General features: G+C 35.6%; 1 protein-coding gene across 5 annotated transcripts in view; it reads left to right on the forward strand.

Annotated features, from left to right (window-relative positions):
* The window catches only part of EPHA6 (EPH receptor A6), a 928471-nt gene extending 911561 nt beyond the window's left edge, over positions 1-16910 (forward strand). For all 5 annotated transcript variants that reach the window (XM_031661852.1, XM_031661826.1, XM_031661827.1 and 2 more), the window contains 3 exons: positions 3440-3633; positions 15396-15545; positions 16547-16910. In XM_031661852.1, the coding sequence (XP_031517712.1) occupies positions 3440-3633; positions 15396-15545; positions 16547-16661 (459 nt within the window). In that variant the 3' untranslated portion in view covers positions 16662-16910. The remainder of the gene's footprint in view (positions 1-3439; positions 3634-15395; positions 15546-16546) is intronic.
* The last annotated feature ends 2757 nt before the right edge of the window (positions 16911-19667 follow it).

Consider the following 19667-nt stretch of genomic DNA (forward strand, 5'->3'; position numbering starts at 1 on the left):
TACATATTAAGTGTTTAATATCTATCTCTTTGGATGAATAAATTTAAAAATCTGTTAGAAAGATACATCTTTTAAGCAATTTTGTGAATTACTTTAAAAAATATAAATTTCTTATTGGACTACCTTTGAAGACAGTTTTCAGCTGTGTGATCTCGGGCACGTTAAACCTCTCTTTATGATTATTTGTCTGTAAAATGGAGGTAACAATTATACCTACCTCATAAAGTTATTGTGAGGATTAAAAGAGTTAATACATGAACATCGTTTAGAACTGGCCTTGAAAGTACTCAAGAGATCTCAATAATTGCTAATAATCTGTTTTTATAATGTCACTATCGCTTTATTGTTACTCTTTTCCTATGAGATGGGTCCCTTTGTGTTTGGCACCTGTCATGAGCCAGGGCTCAGGACAGATTTTGCAAGGTTGTAAGTTAAAGAATTGAGGAAATTTAAAAGCCAGAGATCAGCAAGAAGAAAAGTCACGAGTCTTCTGATCCTCCCACTGTCCCCACAGAGAGGCCAGGACCACATGCTCTACTGGACGCATTGTGGGTAAAATTTCCAGGCAAAGGAACCTACCTGCTCGTCACTCTTACAAGGCATGCATGAGAGCAACTTTGCCAAGAGGCGTAAGCAATCTAGCATTCTAGATTTGGATGCCAACCGTCTACAGGAGTCATCTGAAGCTAAGGACCTGGGGCCAATGGAAAATAGTAACCCTCTAGATAGGAGGCAGAAGCCACAAGTCTTACAGGAAGCTAGGTTTTGGTCAAGTACCTACCTCTTAGAGAAGAGCAAGCTTCCAGTCTCATCTGGCTTCTTATCCAGGAAACCCAGAGTGAGATTATGAAATCATTTTCAGACAAGGCTGCTTGACGCAGCAGTTTTTAAATCAATAACTTCCTTCAGAGAGGACTTCAAATGCTGTCATGTTTATACTTTGAATCTATTTTGAATAGGTCGAGACACTAAGTTTTCTAAGAATCTGCTCCTCTATCAAGACAAATCCAAAAATTTCTTCTAATAGCATTTGTTTAGGTCAATAATATTTATTAATGTGTCAGGCAATGTACTAAACGATGAGCACAGAAAATTTAGAGGTATAATTCCTGCTTTCCAGTACGTACAGCCTCAGATGAAAGGCAGATAAAAAATTACGCTGCAATGTCATGGATGCAGTCGTAGATACATGCACAAGACTCAGAGGCATTAAGAAATGACTCTATTCAGTTTGAGATTATATTTTGCAAACTATGAAATAAATAATTTTGGTTTACCCAGAATATTAAACCTAGGATCCGAGTAAAAATGTTGAAGTCCAAATAGCAGATGCCATGACAAAAGATAGCATGGTAATCACTACTAAAATTGTATTGGGTGGTAAGAAATTGGAGAGGAAGATGTTATAACATGAGAACTAAAAAGCGTTTCTGGGGAGTGGTCAGAGGAAAATGTTGTAAGTTAAAAGGAATTTAGTTCAAATTTCAACCCTGCCACTTACTAGCTATGTGAATTTAGGCAAGTTTCCTTATTCCTCTGAGTCTAAATTGTCTCATTTAAGAAATGGGGATAATAATATCTACCATATTGAGCTATTTTAAGCAGTAAATGAATAAAAATATGCAAAGCACATAGCACATGGTAGATAATAAAGGGAGCTCTTTTTTTTTCTAAGAATATAACCTCACTTGTCACCTATTTTATTCCATGCATTTATAATTAGATAACTGGAAAATTGACTATCAGGCACTCCTAGAGTGGGATTTCAGCACTGTTTTATAACGGAATTCTGTCCTATTTTTCTCAGTTACTTCTCTGGGCTATACGCAATAGTTTTGATGCATTGCAAGTGTTTTACACACATCCTGCTTTAATAAAACGTGTAACAAAATCTTAAAATCCAAGCCTAGTTGGTAGTAAAAGTAGTCAGAAAACAGATGAGAAAAATCCTGTTCAATAACAAAATATAAAATGAATAGAAAAATGCTAGTATCCTGACAGGCTAAAGTGGTCTGGTCAAAAAGACAATGATGAGATGATGAGAAATTCCCTATTACTAAATAGCTAAAACTTCGCAGTTAAGAGGTTCCTGCAGACATATTGTTCCTTTTTTACAAACAGCCTCTAACATAAATTAAGAATATGTTAGAGTCATGTCCAGTACTGTAAATTTAAAAAGAAATCAAATTGCATTTTTATATTTCTGGTTTTTGGGGTTTTTTTTGAGAGGGACAGAGGAGGGGGAAGTTAAATTTTGCCTATCTTTAAATATTAGTCTGTTCCTCTGTTTTCCAAACTCAACAATGGTGACAATAAACACTTTCTTTTGTCTTTTCCCCAGAGATAAGAATAAATGTTCACATGAATGCTTTTGAACATTTCATAAAAACCTAGGCTACATAAATTCAGGGTCAGTATTATCATATTGCTAGGAAGGTGGAACATACACTAAACAGATTAATTTCCTGCCTTATCTTGTGATTTCCTTAAGTACCAAGAAAAATATTTATTGTTATCTTGTTACTCTCAACTTTGGTCTCTTATACAGATTCCTTTCCCGAGAGCTGCACCATTCCATAGAGTAGCCATTAGACACATGTGACTATCTACATTTAAATTTAAATTAATTAAAAGTAACTGAAGTTGAAAATTCAGTTTTTTCATTCTAGTAGCTGTATTTCAAGTGCTCATTAACCACATGTGACTGTGTGCTACCATGTTGTAGAGAGGGAACATTTCTGTCATCACAGAAGTTCTGCTGAAGCACACTAGCTCAGAGGACATTCAAGCTCATGCTCCTATTGCCCTATAGCCTTAAGTTAGCCAGTGATAGCATTTTAAGGATTAAATGACCTTAGGAGTTATAGGAGTATGACTTAATAATCAGGTCAGTGTCAGACTAAGGGAAAGCTAAATGTAAGAGAATAGGAACTAAATCAGTGATGAAGAAAGAAGGGATGACAGAAACAGAATACACATTGACATTATTATAAAAGGATAAAAAATGACTCAGGAAATCAGTGCTTCAGCAGAATTTTTCTTAAAATTTTTACTTAAGACATTTGTTATATGTAATTTGCACTAAATGCATCAATCACAATGCTGACTTTCTGATGTTCTAATTGGGTTTTGAGATGTTCCAGCTAAGTCACACAAAAAAGTTATTTCTTAAGGTTGTAATGAACTTAACCTCCTCTATACTGGTAGCACATGTTTAAAACATATTTTCCTCTCATAGGGGTGAGCAGATGCTTTGGAGCTACTTGCAATTTTTGTTCACAGCTTTTGTATTTATCCTTATGTAGGTCCTTGTACTCACAAGTAGTTGTCATGCTTACCATTATTTTGGCTTCTTCTGCTTGTATAAAAAGAAATTATAACATAGCATATGTATTACTGCCTAAAAATAAGAGAGTAATCTGTGTATGTTTGCATTTAGGTCATTCTGTCCATTGAAGAAGGGTACAGACTTCCAGCTCCCATGGGCTGTCCGGCATCTCTACACCAACTGATGCTCCATTGCTGGCAGAAGGAGAGAAATCACAGACCAAAATTTACTGACATTGTCAGCTTCCTTGACAAACTGATCCGAAATCCCAGTGCCCTTCACACCCTGGTGGAGGACATCCTTGTGTAAGAGGCATAATGTTGAGCTTTTTCCTCTTGACAATTATAGTTTCTTTCAGGCTATAGATAAGAATAACAGGTAAAAAGGAAAAAAATGCCTTGATAACTGTCTAGTTGTTGACTTTGTAGAAACTATATTTCATTTATCAGCAGAAAAAGAGAATTATTAACATTAAAGTAAAAATGGACTCTTTTAAAACAAGATAACAGATTCCCCTTTTGTCTCTCTCTAATCTTTCTGAATTACTTTCTTTATATCTTGTCCTGTTTGGGTCTTTGATATTTACATAGCCTTTTAAAATCGATTGATCCTTCCTTACCTTTAGAAGTAGAGAGAGAGAGACAGAGAGAGAGAGAGAGAGAGAGAGTGTGTGTGTGTGTGTGTGTGTGTGTGTGTGTGTGTGTGTGTGTGCAGCCCCTTTAATTTTCTTGCCTATTCTATGTTCTGTTCCTCAATTTGAAATGGCAAGCCAGACAGGGGCAATTTGTGAATCAGCCCAGAGGAAGGATATTTCCTGCTGATATGATCACATCTAGTTGTTGTTACTCTCCATTCCAAAAACCAGAAAAGAACAGATAACAAGACAAGTAAACGGAGGCACTCATACACCATTTTGTAAAAGTCAGTAGACCTGAGAAGACCTACTCACCTCCCTGTGAAGTGCAATTATAAGAAGAAGCGTAGAAAAAAAAGACTATCTTCTATGTCTGAAAATATTACATTTTGAATATCATTAAGTTTAAAACATTTCTTTATTTAGGAAACATTGGACTTAGAAATCACCAACGTATATCCAAAGCTCACCTTCTTCACTCAGGGGATGGCTGGGGGCTATTCAGACATTCAACTTCAGATCACAGGTTCAAGCCAGTGCAGGTTTTCAGTGACGGTAAGGCTGAGGCTCTTCAAGGACTATTTGAAACAGACCTCAGTTCACAGCAGAGCACTTAAGAGTTCACCTCTAAATCACTAATTGGCAGCCTCAGTAAAGTGAAGCCAAGCATGAAATAGCTAGAGATTAAACTATTACTCTGGCCCATCTTCCCTAAAGAAGTCCAACACAGGAAGCAGTAAAGGAAGGAAAGGCACTTTGGATTTTATCATGAAAGCGATGGACAGCCATGGAAGGATTTTAAGCAAGGGAATAGCGTGATTACATTTGCATTTCTGAAAGATCACTCTAGGGACGATTTACACTGTGAGTGCAAAACAAGGAACAAAACTGGAAACAGAGACAGTTTTAACGTTTTCAGTAAATAAAGCTAGAAAAGATCAGGACTTGACTTCTGAAATGGGAATGAGCTTGGGGGTCAGGAGATAAGAGAATTTTATTATTATTATTATTTTCTAATAATAAGTAATAACATTTATTATTAGGAAAACCAATGCATCTTAGTCACTGATTGAATATGGAAGGATGGAGGAGAAAAAGAATCAAAGATGTTTGTCAAGTTTCTTTCTTATACAAGCTGGCTGATGGTATTACCACAGAGAGAGGGAGAGAGACAAGTTTTTGGAATAGAAATGAGACCATTTTGAGCATGCTGAGTTGCAGAAGCCTGTGGGACATCTAGATGGTTATATTTATAGGTTGAACCTAGGTAAAAAGATCTGGGCTAGAGATGTAGATTTGAAGATCATCAGCATATAGATTGTAGCTGAAGCTTTAACTGTAGTTAAGATAGCTCACAGAGAATATAAAGAATGCAAATAAGTACTGGAAAGGATGAAACCCTCTAATTTAAGATATGAACTGAACAAAAAGTACCCAAAGGAAACTGAAAAAGAGAAGCCAGACAAGTAATCAGGAAAACAGGGAAGAGCGGTACCATAGAAGCCAAAAGAGGAGAGCGTTTCAAGGAGTATAATGTCCAAGGCCTCACAAAATTGCAGTAAAATAAAACATGAAATGTCTCCATTGGATTCAGCAATAAGACATTCAGGTGTGCATGCACAACCTTTGGTACAGCATTTTCAATAAAGTTGTGTCAGACAGATTACAATAGAGGAAGAGTGAATATGAGCTCAGAGAAAGGAGCAATACATAGTACCAGTTTTTTTCAAGAAACCTGTCTCTGATGAGAAAGAAAAGTAGTTAGAGGAAATGTTTCTTGGTTTTTGTTTTTATATCAGCTATTGAGGTGACTTGGTCATGCTATAGTATAGAGGAGACGGAGCTAGTAGTGAGTCTGCATTAATGGAAGAGGATACTGGCATCTGTAAACTGAAATCCTTTAATCTGGGCCCCTCGTTGTGGTTTAGAGTTAACAGAATCCACAATCAGTGCCCATCAACAAAGCTCTCTGACTGTGCTATAGCTATAGAAGCAGGCATGTAAAAACCTTTTTGAAGAAAAGCAGATAAAACAATTTCCTCTCTGCTTTTTCAAGATTATGAATGATCATGATATTTGGAAAACATTGATGAAGAATCTAAGATGAGAAAGTGTCAAAAAGTAGCAGGGATCCAGAGGTCAAGTCAAGATGAGAGGGTGTATCTGAGGGCCAGAGGTCTGTGATTTAGTGGGCTGTTCAGCAGTCTAGTGGAAGAGCCCCATGAGTGGCAAGCTCTGCGATAGCACTGCCGCACGCAGGCCAAAAGTTGGGTGCTTTATACAAACTTGGCACCTTGATTCAATTCTAAAGTCTGATCTCTGGGAAACCAAATGGAAGTTTTGTGACTGTTTTGCTATCCTTGTTTCTGGCAAAGACATATGTGCTACTGTTTTTGCCATTAATATAATATACTTTTGTTTAAAAAACAAAAAGAATCAGTGTTCTAAGGTTCACATGCCTGAACCTTTATCAGCATTCTCATTTTCACAGCAGCCTGGATGGGTTCTCCTGCTCCACTCTCTTACCTCCAATACCACCCACCCACTCTGTTCATGATTCCAGAGAGCTGAGACTGTTTAGGGAGAAGAGACATGATAGATTAAAGGATAGCCATATTAGCTAAAGAACGCCAGGTTTGTTTTATGCTCATAAAACTGACACTGCTTCTCTATCTCCCAAATCGCAGAGCCCAGTTGTCTGCCCCAGAGTGATGTTGGATTAAGGAAACATAACATATGTAGAATTTCCATCTTTTCTCCTATATCTCTCAAACCTGAAAAGGAGTCCAGGTGTATAATCCACAGCAACGCTTTCAAATTCTTCTGCACTCTCCTTTTCTGTAGCATCCCCAACCCCCAGATTTCTCTCATACTTACATGCTGATATTACTCTCTCATCTGCTAGGTCCCCATGGTTTTTATTCCATTCTAATTGCTTTTTTCTCAAGACTCACCTGAGAAGTTGTTATCCTTTCTGTTGACAGAATAGTAAGAGGGGAAGAAATTAAAGTGACAGAGGGGATGAGGAAGGCCATGAAATCCACAATTTAATAATTTTATACTAACATATTGAAAATTTAATAATTTTATACTAACATATTGGAAATTTCATAAACCTGTATCTGCAATCGTTCCTCTCAGAAGTCAGAGTACCTAAATTGAAAAAATGTTGGTCAGAGAAGGCTTTCATTATTTGGTGCAGCGGTTACCTTTTCCTTTCTGCTGATATTCTTGTGCCTGACACACTCCCATGGGAATATTCAGAGCTCTGTGCAGTTCCCAACACGCTTGCTCTCTCTCCTACTCAAGAAAGTGTATAGATATACCATATAAGTGAATGTGGCAGTATTATAAGCATAACCCTAAATCCAACTAACAGTAAAAAACTAGTTTGCAGGACCACTGTATTAATATAAGCAGTTATCCTTTCATAAATGTGAATTTCAAACTACCCTCACATTCATTCAGTTTATGATAATGCCTTATAACTGCCTTTCAAATAATTATTTGTAGCTGTCATGTCATGCACAGCCCTTGGGAGAAACGACCCAGCTTAACGCCAAGGTTGTGTGTAGAACAGCATCTGGAGTAGTGCCTGGCCATGCACTTTAAAACACCTTTTTCTCCCTCTCCACTAACCCTCAGGACCAACCTTGTAGCTGCTCCCAACCTCAAGTATTTTCCCATAGAGTCCAAGATTAGGTCTGGGGTCCTATAGTTTAATAGCACGAAGTGGCTTGATAATTACATGGTGACCCTTCACCCAGTCCTACCTCCCCCACCCTCACCCACATTGTCCTACACATTTGTTCTGCATTGTCTTCAACCCTTGCCCCTGATTACTCCACACACTGAAGTCTACTGAATGCACCAGGCCGTAGTCAGCTGGTCAATATCCTTTAGGACAGAGTTTCAATGTAATGGGAAAATAATGCTTTCTTCTAATCCCTGCTCCAGGTCCCCAGCGTGTCACTGACAAAGAATTTGACACATTAGGGGCTTCTTCACTATCAGCTCAAATGTCGTATCAGGGATGGGCAGTAGTTGTCCAGATGGACAATGCCAGTCTATGATAGTCAGCTACCTCAGAAATAATGCTTTGCCCAGGCCAAGACACCATATGTACTGTATATTGTTACTACCCACTGGGCCATAATTAAGGATCGTATAAGACTTTAGCTATTAGCAACTGCAACTACCAGCTTCTGTAGTACATATTAGTCTATCTTGTAACTTTAAAGCACTTGCTTTCCAGTAATATGTGAATCATGAAGGTAGGGAAAAGCCCATACCAATACCATTATTTAGAACCTCTTCTTTAAAAAACTGTGAATAATGCTGTAAGACTGAATAGTACTATCTCTCTCCACTTAGCAAATTATGCACCAATAATGCTGTCTTATGAATACAATAACTTCCAACATTTTGATGTTAAATTTTCTACCCATTTTGAGAAGATTTTGTTCAATGCCACCTAGGCAATGCATAATCAGCACTTGCTAAATTGTTTATCGCTATACACCAAGTCATAGACAACTTGTTTTGTTTTGATTCTTGTTGCTGGCACTTTTAAATATGCTTTTCATGACAGATAAATAACTGGCTGGCCAAAACCAATGTTGAAATTGAATAATAAGCAAAGTTCTGTGGAAGGAAGACAGAATATGAAAGATATATCAGGAGATTTGAAACTTCCACCTGCCCATTAGAAAAACCTAAATTCAGCCAGGCTCAGTGGCTCACATCTGTAATCCTGACCCTTTGAGAGGCCAAGGTGGCAGGATCACTTGAAGCCAGGAGTTCACCAGCATGAGCAACAAAATGAGATCTATCTCTACAAAAAATTAAAAACTACAATTAGCCAGGCATGGTGGCACATGCCTGTGGTCCCAGCTGCTCGAGAGACGAAGGTGGAAGGATCGCTTGAGCCCAGGACTTCGAGTCTGCTGTGCACTATGATCATGCCACTACACTCCAGCCGGGGCAACAGAGACCCCATACCAAAAAAACGAGAAAAGAAAAATAGAAAATTCCCATAAACTGCTGGCACAAGATCTTTATAATATAATATCAATATCTGTATTAATACTGATACAAACTCTTAATATATATTATCAACAATAACTATGATTGCCTTTTGTTGACAGCCTACTATGTGTCAGTTGTGGTACTAGGGGCTTTTATTGGTTATATCACTTAATCCTCACTGTTATTATTCCCATCTCTCAGAACGGAAATGGAGACTTAAAGAGGCTAACTTTCCCAAAAGTACACAGCAATAATGAGTAGATCAGGAATTTGAAGGCCACTAACTCCATAGTCCTTGTTCTTTCCAGGATACAACATAGAATCACACACAAGGGCAAGATATTTGCTAATACAACCCTGCTTCCAAAATATGATTATAAAAAAAGGGGGTACATTTTCACATTTCCAGATAGATTTTATCTGGACTAGTCAAAATTCATAGATGGAGTCTATTAAAATTCAAAAAACAATTTTTAGTGGAGAGCAGCCTGTTATTTTATGTCCCAGTAGGCAAATAATAGAATGTAGAGAATATGACCTTAGTCATGGGAATAAATAGAAAATACGTAGTCCATATATCCCCCAAACACCCTCCTACAATGCCCAGCCACTTGAAGAACATTACTTGAAAAAGGAAAGTAGTAATAGCAACAATATAGAGAAATGAGGAAAATATGGCAGTAACATCACATAGTTCCAGAATTACGTCCTCAGACATTTCTGTAGATTGAATTTTTCTGGTGCTGGCAAATACGTTTTACTTCTTTTTCTCACTATGGCAGACATTACTAATCATCACAATACTCTCCTGCTGAGCCCAGACGCTGCCTTAGTATCCTTCTCATGACCACATTTTGACAACCACTGCCAATGAATTGCAGTTGGCATGTGACATGAAACCTATTTTCTGATCCTGGATTATTTCCTCACAAAAGTAGGCTTTTCTTGAGGTTCAGGGATCTATTACTCTGGCCGTAGGAACCATGTGCTGGGTACTCTACTGGGAATTATGGGGAATTTTTTATAAGTATTATCCCTGCTCTGCATCTGTTCCTCTTAATGTTCAAACATATCTGCAACTTTAAATTTTGCTGTGAAATTTTAATTTTCATTCCTTCATATTTTTCACTATTTATCAGCCTTATTATGCTTACATAATCATATAAATAACAAACAATTGAAGACTTACTGAAAATAAAAGACTGACAAAAAATAATTAATGTCCTTAACACTGTGGAGTTAGACTGTTTAAAACAGATATATGTTACCCACAAGCACAAAATATCTATATCTATATATTTCTATGCATTTGAGGTTTTATAACCCTTTGAGTAAAATTACACTTTAAAAATGTTTTAAATATCGAAATTCTTTCATTAATTTAATGTGTTCACATTGAATGTTAGCCTTAATTGTAGAGAGGACTTTTTAAAAATATATGATTAAGTAAATGCTTCTTCAAAGGGTATGTAGACAGTGTATGTATGACAAAATTATTTCATGCATTAAATGGATAGTGTGAAGTGTAGTCCCTGAGTCACAAGATGAGGAACTCATGTAAAAGCAGCCATATTGCATTAAGTCAATGTGCTGTTGTGGCTCTAGGTCTGGTTATAATTGCAGGTGAACCCTTAACCCTATGCTACCCAACTCCAGCTATCACTGCCTCTTTCTCCACCCTGAAACCTACAAAGACAGAATAAACAAACATTTTCACAATAGAAGGAATAATTTAAATAAACAGCATATTATTTGATAAGTTGACAACTATATCAACAGGTACTTATTCTTCTAGGTTTTTTATTTATTGGAATGATATGAAAATATTCATCATGAATCAGCCATCATGTTATGGACCAAAGTTTTCTGTACAGAATTTAATATTTGAGTCTGAGTCATCGTGTATTTAATGAACTCCTATAATGTTTTCAGCATTATGTGAGTGCCTACATAAAATAGAAAGATGTGTTCCTGCCATCAGGGGGTTTTCACTTATTCTTTAAACAATTCTTCTGTCTTATGAATTTTTCCCAAAGAAGTTATTCAACTGAAACAAAAAGAAACATGCTCTTAAACTACATACTCGCGTCTACCAAAAGACTGTTGTTAGCAACCTAAGAGTCTAACTTTAGAAAATTACAAATTATTAAGCATCCACATATAGAATATTACGTACCCATTTGAATATGAAGACTGTTGAAACATGGGATACATTCATGAATATATGAAATGAAGGCAATATAAAATAAAATGGACCCTATCTGCATATTTCTGCTAATCATATATACATGTACGAACGAGCTAGGAAACAAGAAGTTGTGTTAGAGTGTAAGAGAAGAAAAACCTTTAAGCATGTGAGGGTGTCTGTCATATTAAAACAGAATCTTAGCTTGCAATAGTGTTTCTCAAAATAGAACCTTTCTTAAATCATTTTAGTATGTCCATTACTATCATATATTTATATGATGAATATGAAACATGGAAAACTTTGAGGACAAAACACTTCTTGCCTTTTAATGGTAGTGATACACATTGATGACATATCTAAGGAACTTCTAAGTTAAAATGCTAGCACTATTGTGAACTCAAAGGACTCATTAGAGTAAAAACTTCTGGACTCTTACCAGAGCTATTCATTTTTTAACATACTTTATTGTATTGAAATTTTATATTTATTACTAAACTGTAACATTACCTGTAATATCTATGCTCCAGCCCTTTCTATTATCTAAATTGACCATAATTATACCTGAAATTTCCTAATTCTAGCCCCATTCTCATTTTTCTGAGGAAAAAGTTGATCCTTGACCTTCTATTCTACAATAAGTATTTTTTTAAATGTGAGCTGCAGGTTTGGCTGTAAAGATATTTCTCAGGTGGGCAGTACTCACTAATCACCAAATAGCACAAATTTCTACATGCTCAGCAAATAGCACACTAAATTTATCATTGTACATGTTTGATAAGAAAGGGCATTTATTGTTTATTAGGTAATATTCCAGAGAATTCATGTGAGGATAATGGTACCAAGCCCTCGAAGCCAGAAAATAGCAACATTTTTCAACTTCCTTAGAAGATAAGGTGAAAGAAAAGTTATTGCACAGTGGCTGTGAACAATGAGGGAACCCTGACCTTACTAAATCAACTGCCAAGGCAGTCGTATAAAGGCCAAAGAGTAACTAGGTCACTGAAGATGCGTGGAGAGAAAGGGAATTATGGTATTGAAGCATTCTGGAAGCAAACAGTAGATGCTTTTCAACAAGGGAAATAGGCTATTTGAGTCGTTTAATATACAGAATGTCCTTCCATGACCTTTTATACTAAGGACATAAATTAGCAAGATACATTTCCACTCACCAAATATATGAAATCATGAAATTTCAAGAGTTATTCCAGTGTCATCTCGGGAGAGAGAAGTAGAAGTCATCTGACTATGTCGGTGCATCGAGAATGACGTAGGAGTATGAAGGGAAAGTCACTTTAATACATTCTTTTAATTTTGTTCAGTTTTAACAAACTACTTTGACAAGTATTTAAAAGATATGAGAGTCACGTTATTTTGAAATAGGACATTCAATTTTCTAACGTGGTTTTATTTATGTTAACAAGCAACAAGGAGGCCGGGCGCGGTGGCTCAAGCCTGTAATCCCAGCACTTTGGGAGGCCGAGACGGGCGGATCACGAGGTCGGGAGATCGAGACCATCCTGGCTAACACGGTGAAACCCCGTCTCTACTAAAAAAAAAATACAAAAAAAAAAACTAGCCGGGCGAGGTGGCGGGCGCCTGTAGTCCCAGCTACTCGGGAGGCTGAGGCAGGAGAATGGCGTGAACCCGGGAGGCGGAGCTTGCAGTGAGCTGAGATCCGGCCACTGCACTCCAGCCTGGGCGACAGAGCGAGACTCCGTCTCAAAAAAAAAAAAAAAAAAAAAAAAACAAGCAACAGGGATATCCTGGTCATTTTGATATTTAGCCTCTTGGCCAGTGAAGTACAGTATATCCCCTGAAACTGGTCAAATAATTTAGAAAAATAATATAGAAACTATTCTGAATTCTCTTACATATTTACAATGCACATTAGAGCAGTGAAGACTGAGAAACACCACAACTTAAAAATCTGCTTCACTCTGTTTGCCACGGAGACCTTTATTATTTTGTGTTTTACATATGAATTTTTATTTGACAATATTCATTAACATAAACACCTCTAGGAAACTTTGAATAAATACGGCAACAGTTCAAGTATTTGCTGGTAGATAGATGCTATGATAGCTTTCCAGTCTTTCAACATGACTGACCTTTGTTTTAGGTCAAATCATGAATCATTTTGATGTTAATTAAAATGAAACAGTCCACAATCAAAATAACATTGCAATCTGTAGTACAGGAGAAAAGAATGCAGCTTAACAGCCTCCAAATAGGAAATGTAATGGAACTGAGTAGTGTTAAAAAGGACAGAAGTCACTGTTAAGGATAACCAGACCCAATACAGAGTACAGTGTAATCAATCACAAGGTATATGCATTTAATTTATGTTAATTCCAATCATACATAAAGAGTACAACCCCACCCTGTCATCTCTGTTCACCCCACCTCCACCTTCAGCTAGACCTCAGTTTAGAAAAAGGTAGGTCAATGTAGTAATGAAAAGGAAATCCAAATAAATGAATTCTAGGCCTTTAGTAGGGACTTTGTGCTGAATTCGAAGGGCACCTTTCAGAATCTTCAGGAGTTGTACCATACACAACTTGTGCTCCTAAAAGACTTGGGTCCTAGTGACTTTAGGCTGATTTAAAGGATTTTTAAGGGTAATTTTAATGGTTAGGGAATTACAGTTTTTGCCTTAAGTATTAACCTTAGGACCTAATTCCTATATTAGTAGTAGAACAATACCAGGGTTATATAGCATGTATATGCCCTTCTGCTTCACAGTTGGGGAATTCTTACTTCACATGGTTTAATCATGTGTGCTCGTAGCTTATCAATTGCTAGTTAAAACTGAAGTAGTTCAAATGTGAATGGTAAAAATATTTAGATAAAATAGTCCAAATATTAACTTTAAAATCTATGCCTCTAATTGTCTCTGTAGATTCTTTCATTCTTTTACTTTATAAAACTTTAAAAACAAAGCAAATGAAAGGTGGACTAATTTCAATATTCCAATAAAAATAACTCAGTGATTCACTTCTAATAAGGGAGTTTTTCATTACTTAGAATATGTAGATTTAACTCAAACACTAAATTTTTTTAAAAGATTATTACTGCTTTACTAGTTAATATAAATTACAGATCTAAGAATTCTTTAAATGATATATTTATTACCTAGAGCTTTAGTAACACATTTATTAGTATAAAAGCACTTTTACTACCAAGTATTTTTTAAAACATGCAAAATAAAACATGTTAAAATACACCTTAAAATGTTTTTAATTTGTAATTAGTAAAGAAACTAATACAATTTGTTGTCAGAATGACTTAAATACACAATTCTGAGTTACTTTTACCATAATTTATAAGAGTAATTCTGTTTTTATTCTCTCTGACTCAAGCTATTATATATATTTCATATATATTGCATATAAATATGTATGTGTGTGTATATATAAGCACATGTATACCCTAGCCTTTCCAAAGTAATACCTTTATACTGCCCCTTGCATCAGATCTGAGAAACAAAAATAAGGATCACTATATCATTGCCTTGGTAACCCAACCTAACATTGATTTTGTGGTGTTTTGTGTCTTATTAATATCTGTGCATTGGGGACATTACCCTATGCTTGTATGGGTGTAAATCTTATTCATGCAATAGAACTCTACGAAAATAAAAATTACATTTTAACAAATGATAAGTTATTATTGAATGTTTGAGAACAGCTAAATGGAAGTTTGATCAATGAATTCACCATAAGAAGGAGAAGAACTATCACAGCAAATGTAGAAAAGGACATGGATTCAGGGGTAGGTCAGACGGGGGAAGAATGAACATCCTGTGGCTAGTTACTCTCCTTGTGGGGACAAGGGATGGGCTATTCCTTAAGTTTCAAAACACAATTTTATGCAAGAGAAAAACATATAAGAAGAAGGGGGATAGCAAGATGTGAGTTCTCTCAAGATCCATCATGAAAAAATTAAAAAGAAAAAAATCAATATAAGGCCCAGTCGTAGTAGCAAAAACACAAAAAGCAAAAGTGTTCCACCAGATAAGTCACTGATTTGATAAATAATTTTTTAAAGTGATTGATTTGAATAAGATAGAAAATCAGAGGCTTTTAAATGGAGAAAACATTAGATGTAAGAATATTGTAAAAGGAAAATGAAAATTCCATGATTCATGCTTTTTTTGGCTTTTAAATGCTCTCCATGTTTTGTTTTGTTTTATTTTGCTTTGTTTTGTTTTCTTACAGAATGCCAGAGTCCCCTGGTGAAGTTCCAGAATATCCTTTGTTTGTCACAGTTGGTGACTGGCTAGATTCTATAAAGATGGGGCAATACAAGAATAACTTCATGGCAGCAGGGTTTACAACTTTTGACCTGATTTCAAGAATGAGCATTGAGTAAGTGATACTGGGGTTATTACTGTAACTAGATGCCCTGCTGGGGATTATATGTTCAAATGCTGTATCAAGAACACCTTTCCTTAGGCTAGTAGGTAATTTCCCAGTGTTTTCTCACCATTTCTGACTATCATTCTAGTGAAAGTTGGACATTACACTTTTAACTATTATTCTTTGAAAGAATATATTTAATTCAAATAGCTATTTAAAATATTTTAAATGTTTTCTAAAATGCACGTTACTCTCATCCAAATCAGACTTTATGCCAACTTAATTTTACCTTGGCAAATTTTACTCACATATATTAATATTGCATAATCAATTCCTATTACCTTCATCAAATTAATGCAATATGATCATGTCATTTTCAGAGCTCCTTCTAGATATTATAATGGTCAACCATTTTCCACTGTCTCAAAGATTGTCCTTTGCCTACATGCAATGAAAATATTTAACATATGTTTAAAAGACTAAATGGTTACGTTGAACCATATTAAAGTGCCATTGTTTTAAGACAGTAATGGCAATTTCATACAGTACAACATAAGGGCAATTTTTCCAGATATCAAAAACCCATGAGAAATCAAATGGAGTTCACTTTATACCCTCCATCCTACCTACTCACCATTTTGCTAATACTGTTGCAAATGTATATCATTACCTAAATTATATAGCCTTTACACCTATGAAATATCTGAATATTACATAAGTACCTGTGTATGAAATTGAAAAATACATATTGTTACATCTGAGATTAACTTTACGCATTCTGTGGATCCAGAGAAAAGGAAAAAAAATAAACTTTTGCTGCTCATCTAAATCTCTGCTTAACAAGTAAGCTACACCATTTTTTCGCAACTGTGGCAGGGCGCTTATTTAATATATTTACATAATCATTTTATCTCGCATGCTTATCAGATCTAAATGTTCATATTCTGTATCTCTCTCTCTCTCTTTCTCTCTCTCACTCTCGCTCTTGCTCTCGCTCTCCTCTCTCTCAGTGACATTAGAAGAATTGGAGTCATACTCATTGGACACCAGAGACGAATAGTCAGCAGTATACAGACTTTACGTTTACACATGATGCACATACAGGAGAAGGGATTTCATGTATGAAAGTACTACAAGCACCTGTGTTTTGTGCCTCGGCATTTCTAAAATGAACGATATCCTCTCTACTAGTCTCTCTTCTGATTCTCCAAACATCACTTCACAAACTGCAGTCTTCTGTTCAGACTATCGGCACACACCTTATGTTTATGCTTCCAACCAGGATTTTAAAATCATGCTACATAAATCCGCTCTGAATAACCTGCAAATAAAACCCTGGCCCACTGCAGATTATCGCTACGCAATGGTAAATAACTCAGCCTGGATGTGTAAGTTTGTATAAGCAGTATATGGGAAGTGTTCACGGACTTAACCTAAAGAAATGTGTCCAGGTGGGGCTTCCTTAGTGATGTATCTAGAGTGTGATGGTAGATGAGAAAGAACTAGTTAACCTTTCTTTCATGTTTTGTGATCAAGTAGCTTCCAAATTGACATAAATGTTTCATTTTTAGGTAATTATATTCAGCTCTATTGGTTGTATTGTTACTTTACTTTTTAATAGTTTAACTGTTGGTGCCTGATATTTTTAGAATTATTTGCAGAAATGACCAGTGATATCATGTAATGAATTTTTGTGAGGTATGACTATGATGAGAAGGGGGTTATTAGGGAGGGAGAAAAAAATACTGTGTTTATAAATCATCTGAGGCTGGGTTTGTCAATTTTTAAAAAATTAACTTTGTAGTGTCACACATATTTCATAGTAGGTGGTAGTTTAAAGGCTTTTCACCTCTAATTTTATTTATTTATTTATTTTTTACTAACTGTAGTATATTTCTCTACTACCTTATGAAGACCGCTCCTGGAAAGACCAAGAGTGACTTCATTGATCTAATAATGGCTTTCATAGAGAAAAGCTTGGGATAAATCCATGACTATTCCCTTTGTGCACTGTCACAAATTTGCAAAAGCAATTATCAAAGCACTGAGAAAATTAGTCATTCTCAGTAGAATTGCTTTGAATAAAATACATTAGATTATACCCTTAGATTTAATGTAAAATTATTAATTTAATTTAAACAGAACTTTATGATAGATACATGGTGGCCCAAGGAAATAAACATACTTAGCTGACCATTTGGTATCGGTGCATTTTGCAAGTTGAAGCGTTCTTATGTTTTCTTTGCAAAAATAAGTTACATGAACATGCTGAGCTCTTTTCCAAACCTTCTAAGAAATAAGTATGAATACTCCAAAGAGTAAACAGATCTTACACATGAGCATAGTGTGTCAATCTGGGTTCAACATACAGTTACATAAAATTGAGAACACAGCTAAGATATATTGTTGTTATCATCTTCTGAGAGGCTTAAAAAACAAAGGTAAATACATATGTTAAGTTATTTAAGCTGAGTTGGCTTATCAAAATAGTGCTATATCTTATGAACAAATTAAATTGTAAAATCAGCTGCTCCCTGTAAAACTAAAAAAAATGATTACTGTTTTAGGTGGAAGAGTAAGTAAAATGTGTTGAAGGAAAAAAACAGAGTAGGTTGTCTAAAGATACTGATTTAATAAATTAGCTTTTATAGGATCTCAGTGATAATGGTGCCCTACCCACATTGACAAATTCCTATCTAAATTCATTTTTTGTCATAGTAGTTTTTGTTTGTTTGTTTTTTAATAAAGGACCCTGTTTGGGTTTTTTGTTTTTGTTTTTGTTTTTTGTTTGTTTGTTTGTTTTTGAGACAGAGGTGTTTTGCTCTTGTTGCCCAGGCTGGAGTGCAATGGCGCGATCTCAGCTCACTGCAACCTTCCCCTCCTGGGTTCAAGCCATTCTCCTGCCTCAGCCTCCCAAGTAGCTGGAATTACAGATGCCTGCCACCATGCCTGGCTAATTTTTGTATTTTTAGTAGAGACGGAGTTTCACTGTGTTGGCCAGGCTGGTCTCGAACTCCTGACCTCAAGTGATCTGCCCGCCTCGGCCTCCCAAAGTGCTGAGATTACAGGCGTGAGCCACGGAGCCCGGCCATTTTTTCTTATATTTAGATTTTGTTGATTGTCCCATTATATTAGACCCTTCTACATATTTTCTTTTGCTGACTTATCTCCTGATTTTTCCCTACCACAGCTTAATCCTTCTCATTTCAAAACAAATGTGTAAAGCAAAGCTAGAAGGAAGAGTCTTTAGGTACTTCTTAAAATATACAAAAAGGAAAAAAAGGTGGGGGTCGATGGGAAATCCATCACTTTTTAAGTTAGTATGCCAGATATAGCTAGCCACATTTTCCAGCCATCAACCTGCATGGTTGTGCATCACTCATAGACTATCTGCAGTTTGCTTGATACATTACACAAATCTGGATACATTTAGAAGAAATATAAAATTTCCATATTTACCTATCTTCAAATATATATTAAATAAGAACAGATGTAAAACAGATTAAATTTATTAATCATATATTTATTTTTATAATACAAAAAAGGTATTTAGAAAAATAAGAAATAGAATAATATGGTCTTCCACAGGACTCTGTCAGCACCATCTGTGTACCTTGAAATAAATTCTATTAAGTTATTTAAACTTCTATGGGATGAGCATTCAGTGATTGCAAGATTAAAGTTGTCTGATAAGAATTTTTTCTTTTAAAATGTCTGATGATCCTATTCTACATCTGGTTAATTTGTACTTACTTTTTCTTTCCCTAACATCTTTTCTATAGTATCATAAAACTACCTTTTTGCTTTGTCTCTCACCCCATATCTCCTTCAAAATTCCTTTTAAATTATATTTTTATTTTTCAGAACTGTAAGCATGATAATCTTAATTGAAACTTTGAACTTCATCATGGTTACAGCAAGATTGAACTATGTGTGCAAGATTAAACAGAAACATTAAAATATAAGGATATTATTTACTGCCTACCAATCATGGACCCCATGATCCCAGGAATATTAACAGTTAAAATGCCAAATTCATTTGAAAATTTTACATGAAACATTTTAAGACTTACTAGTGTACATTTTAGGTAATTAAATCTGTTTAATATGCAAAGCATAAAACTTAATTAT

The sequence above is a fragment of the Papio anubis genome, chromosome 2, assembly GCF_008728515.1.
Source record: "Papio anubis isolate 15944 chromosome 2, Panubis1.0, whole genome shotgun sequence".
Taxonomy (NCBI): Eukaryota; Metazoa; Chordata; class Mammalia; order Primates; family Cercopithecidae; genus Papio; species Papio anubis.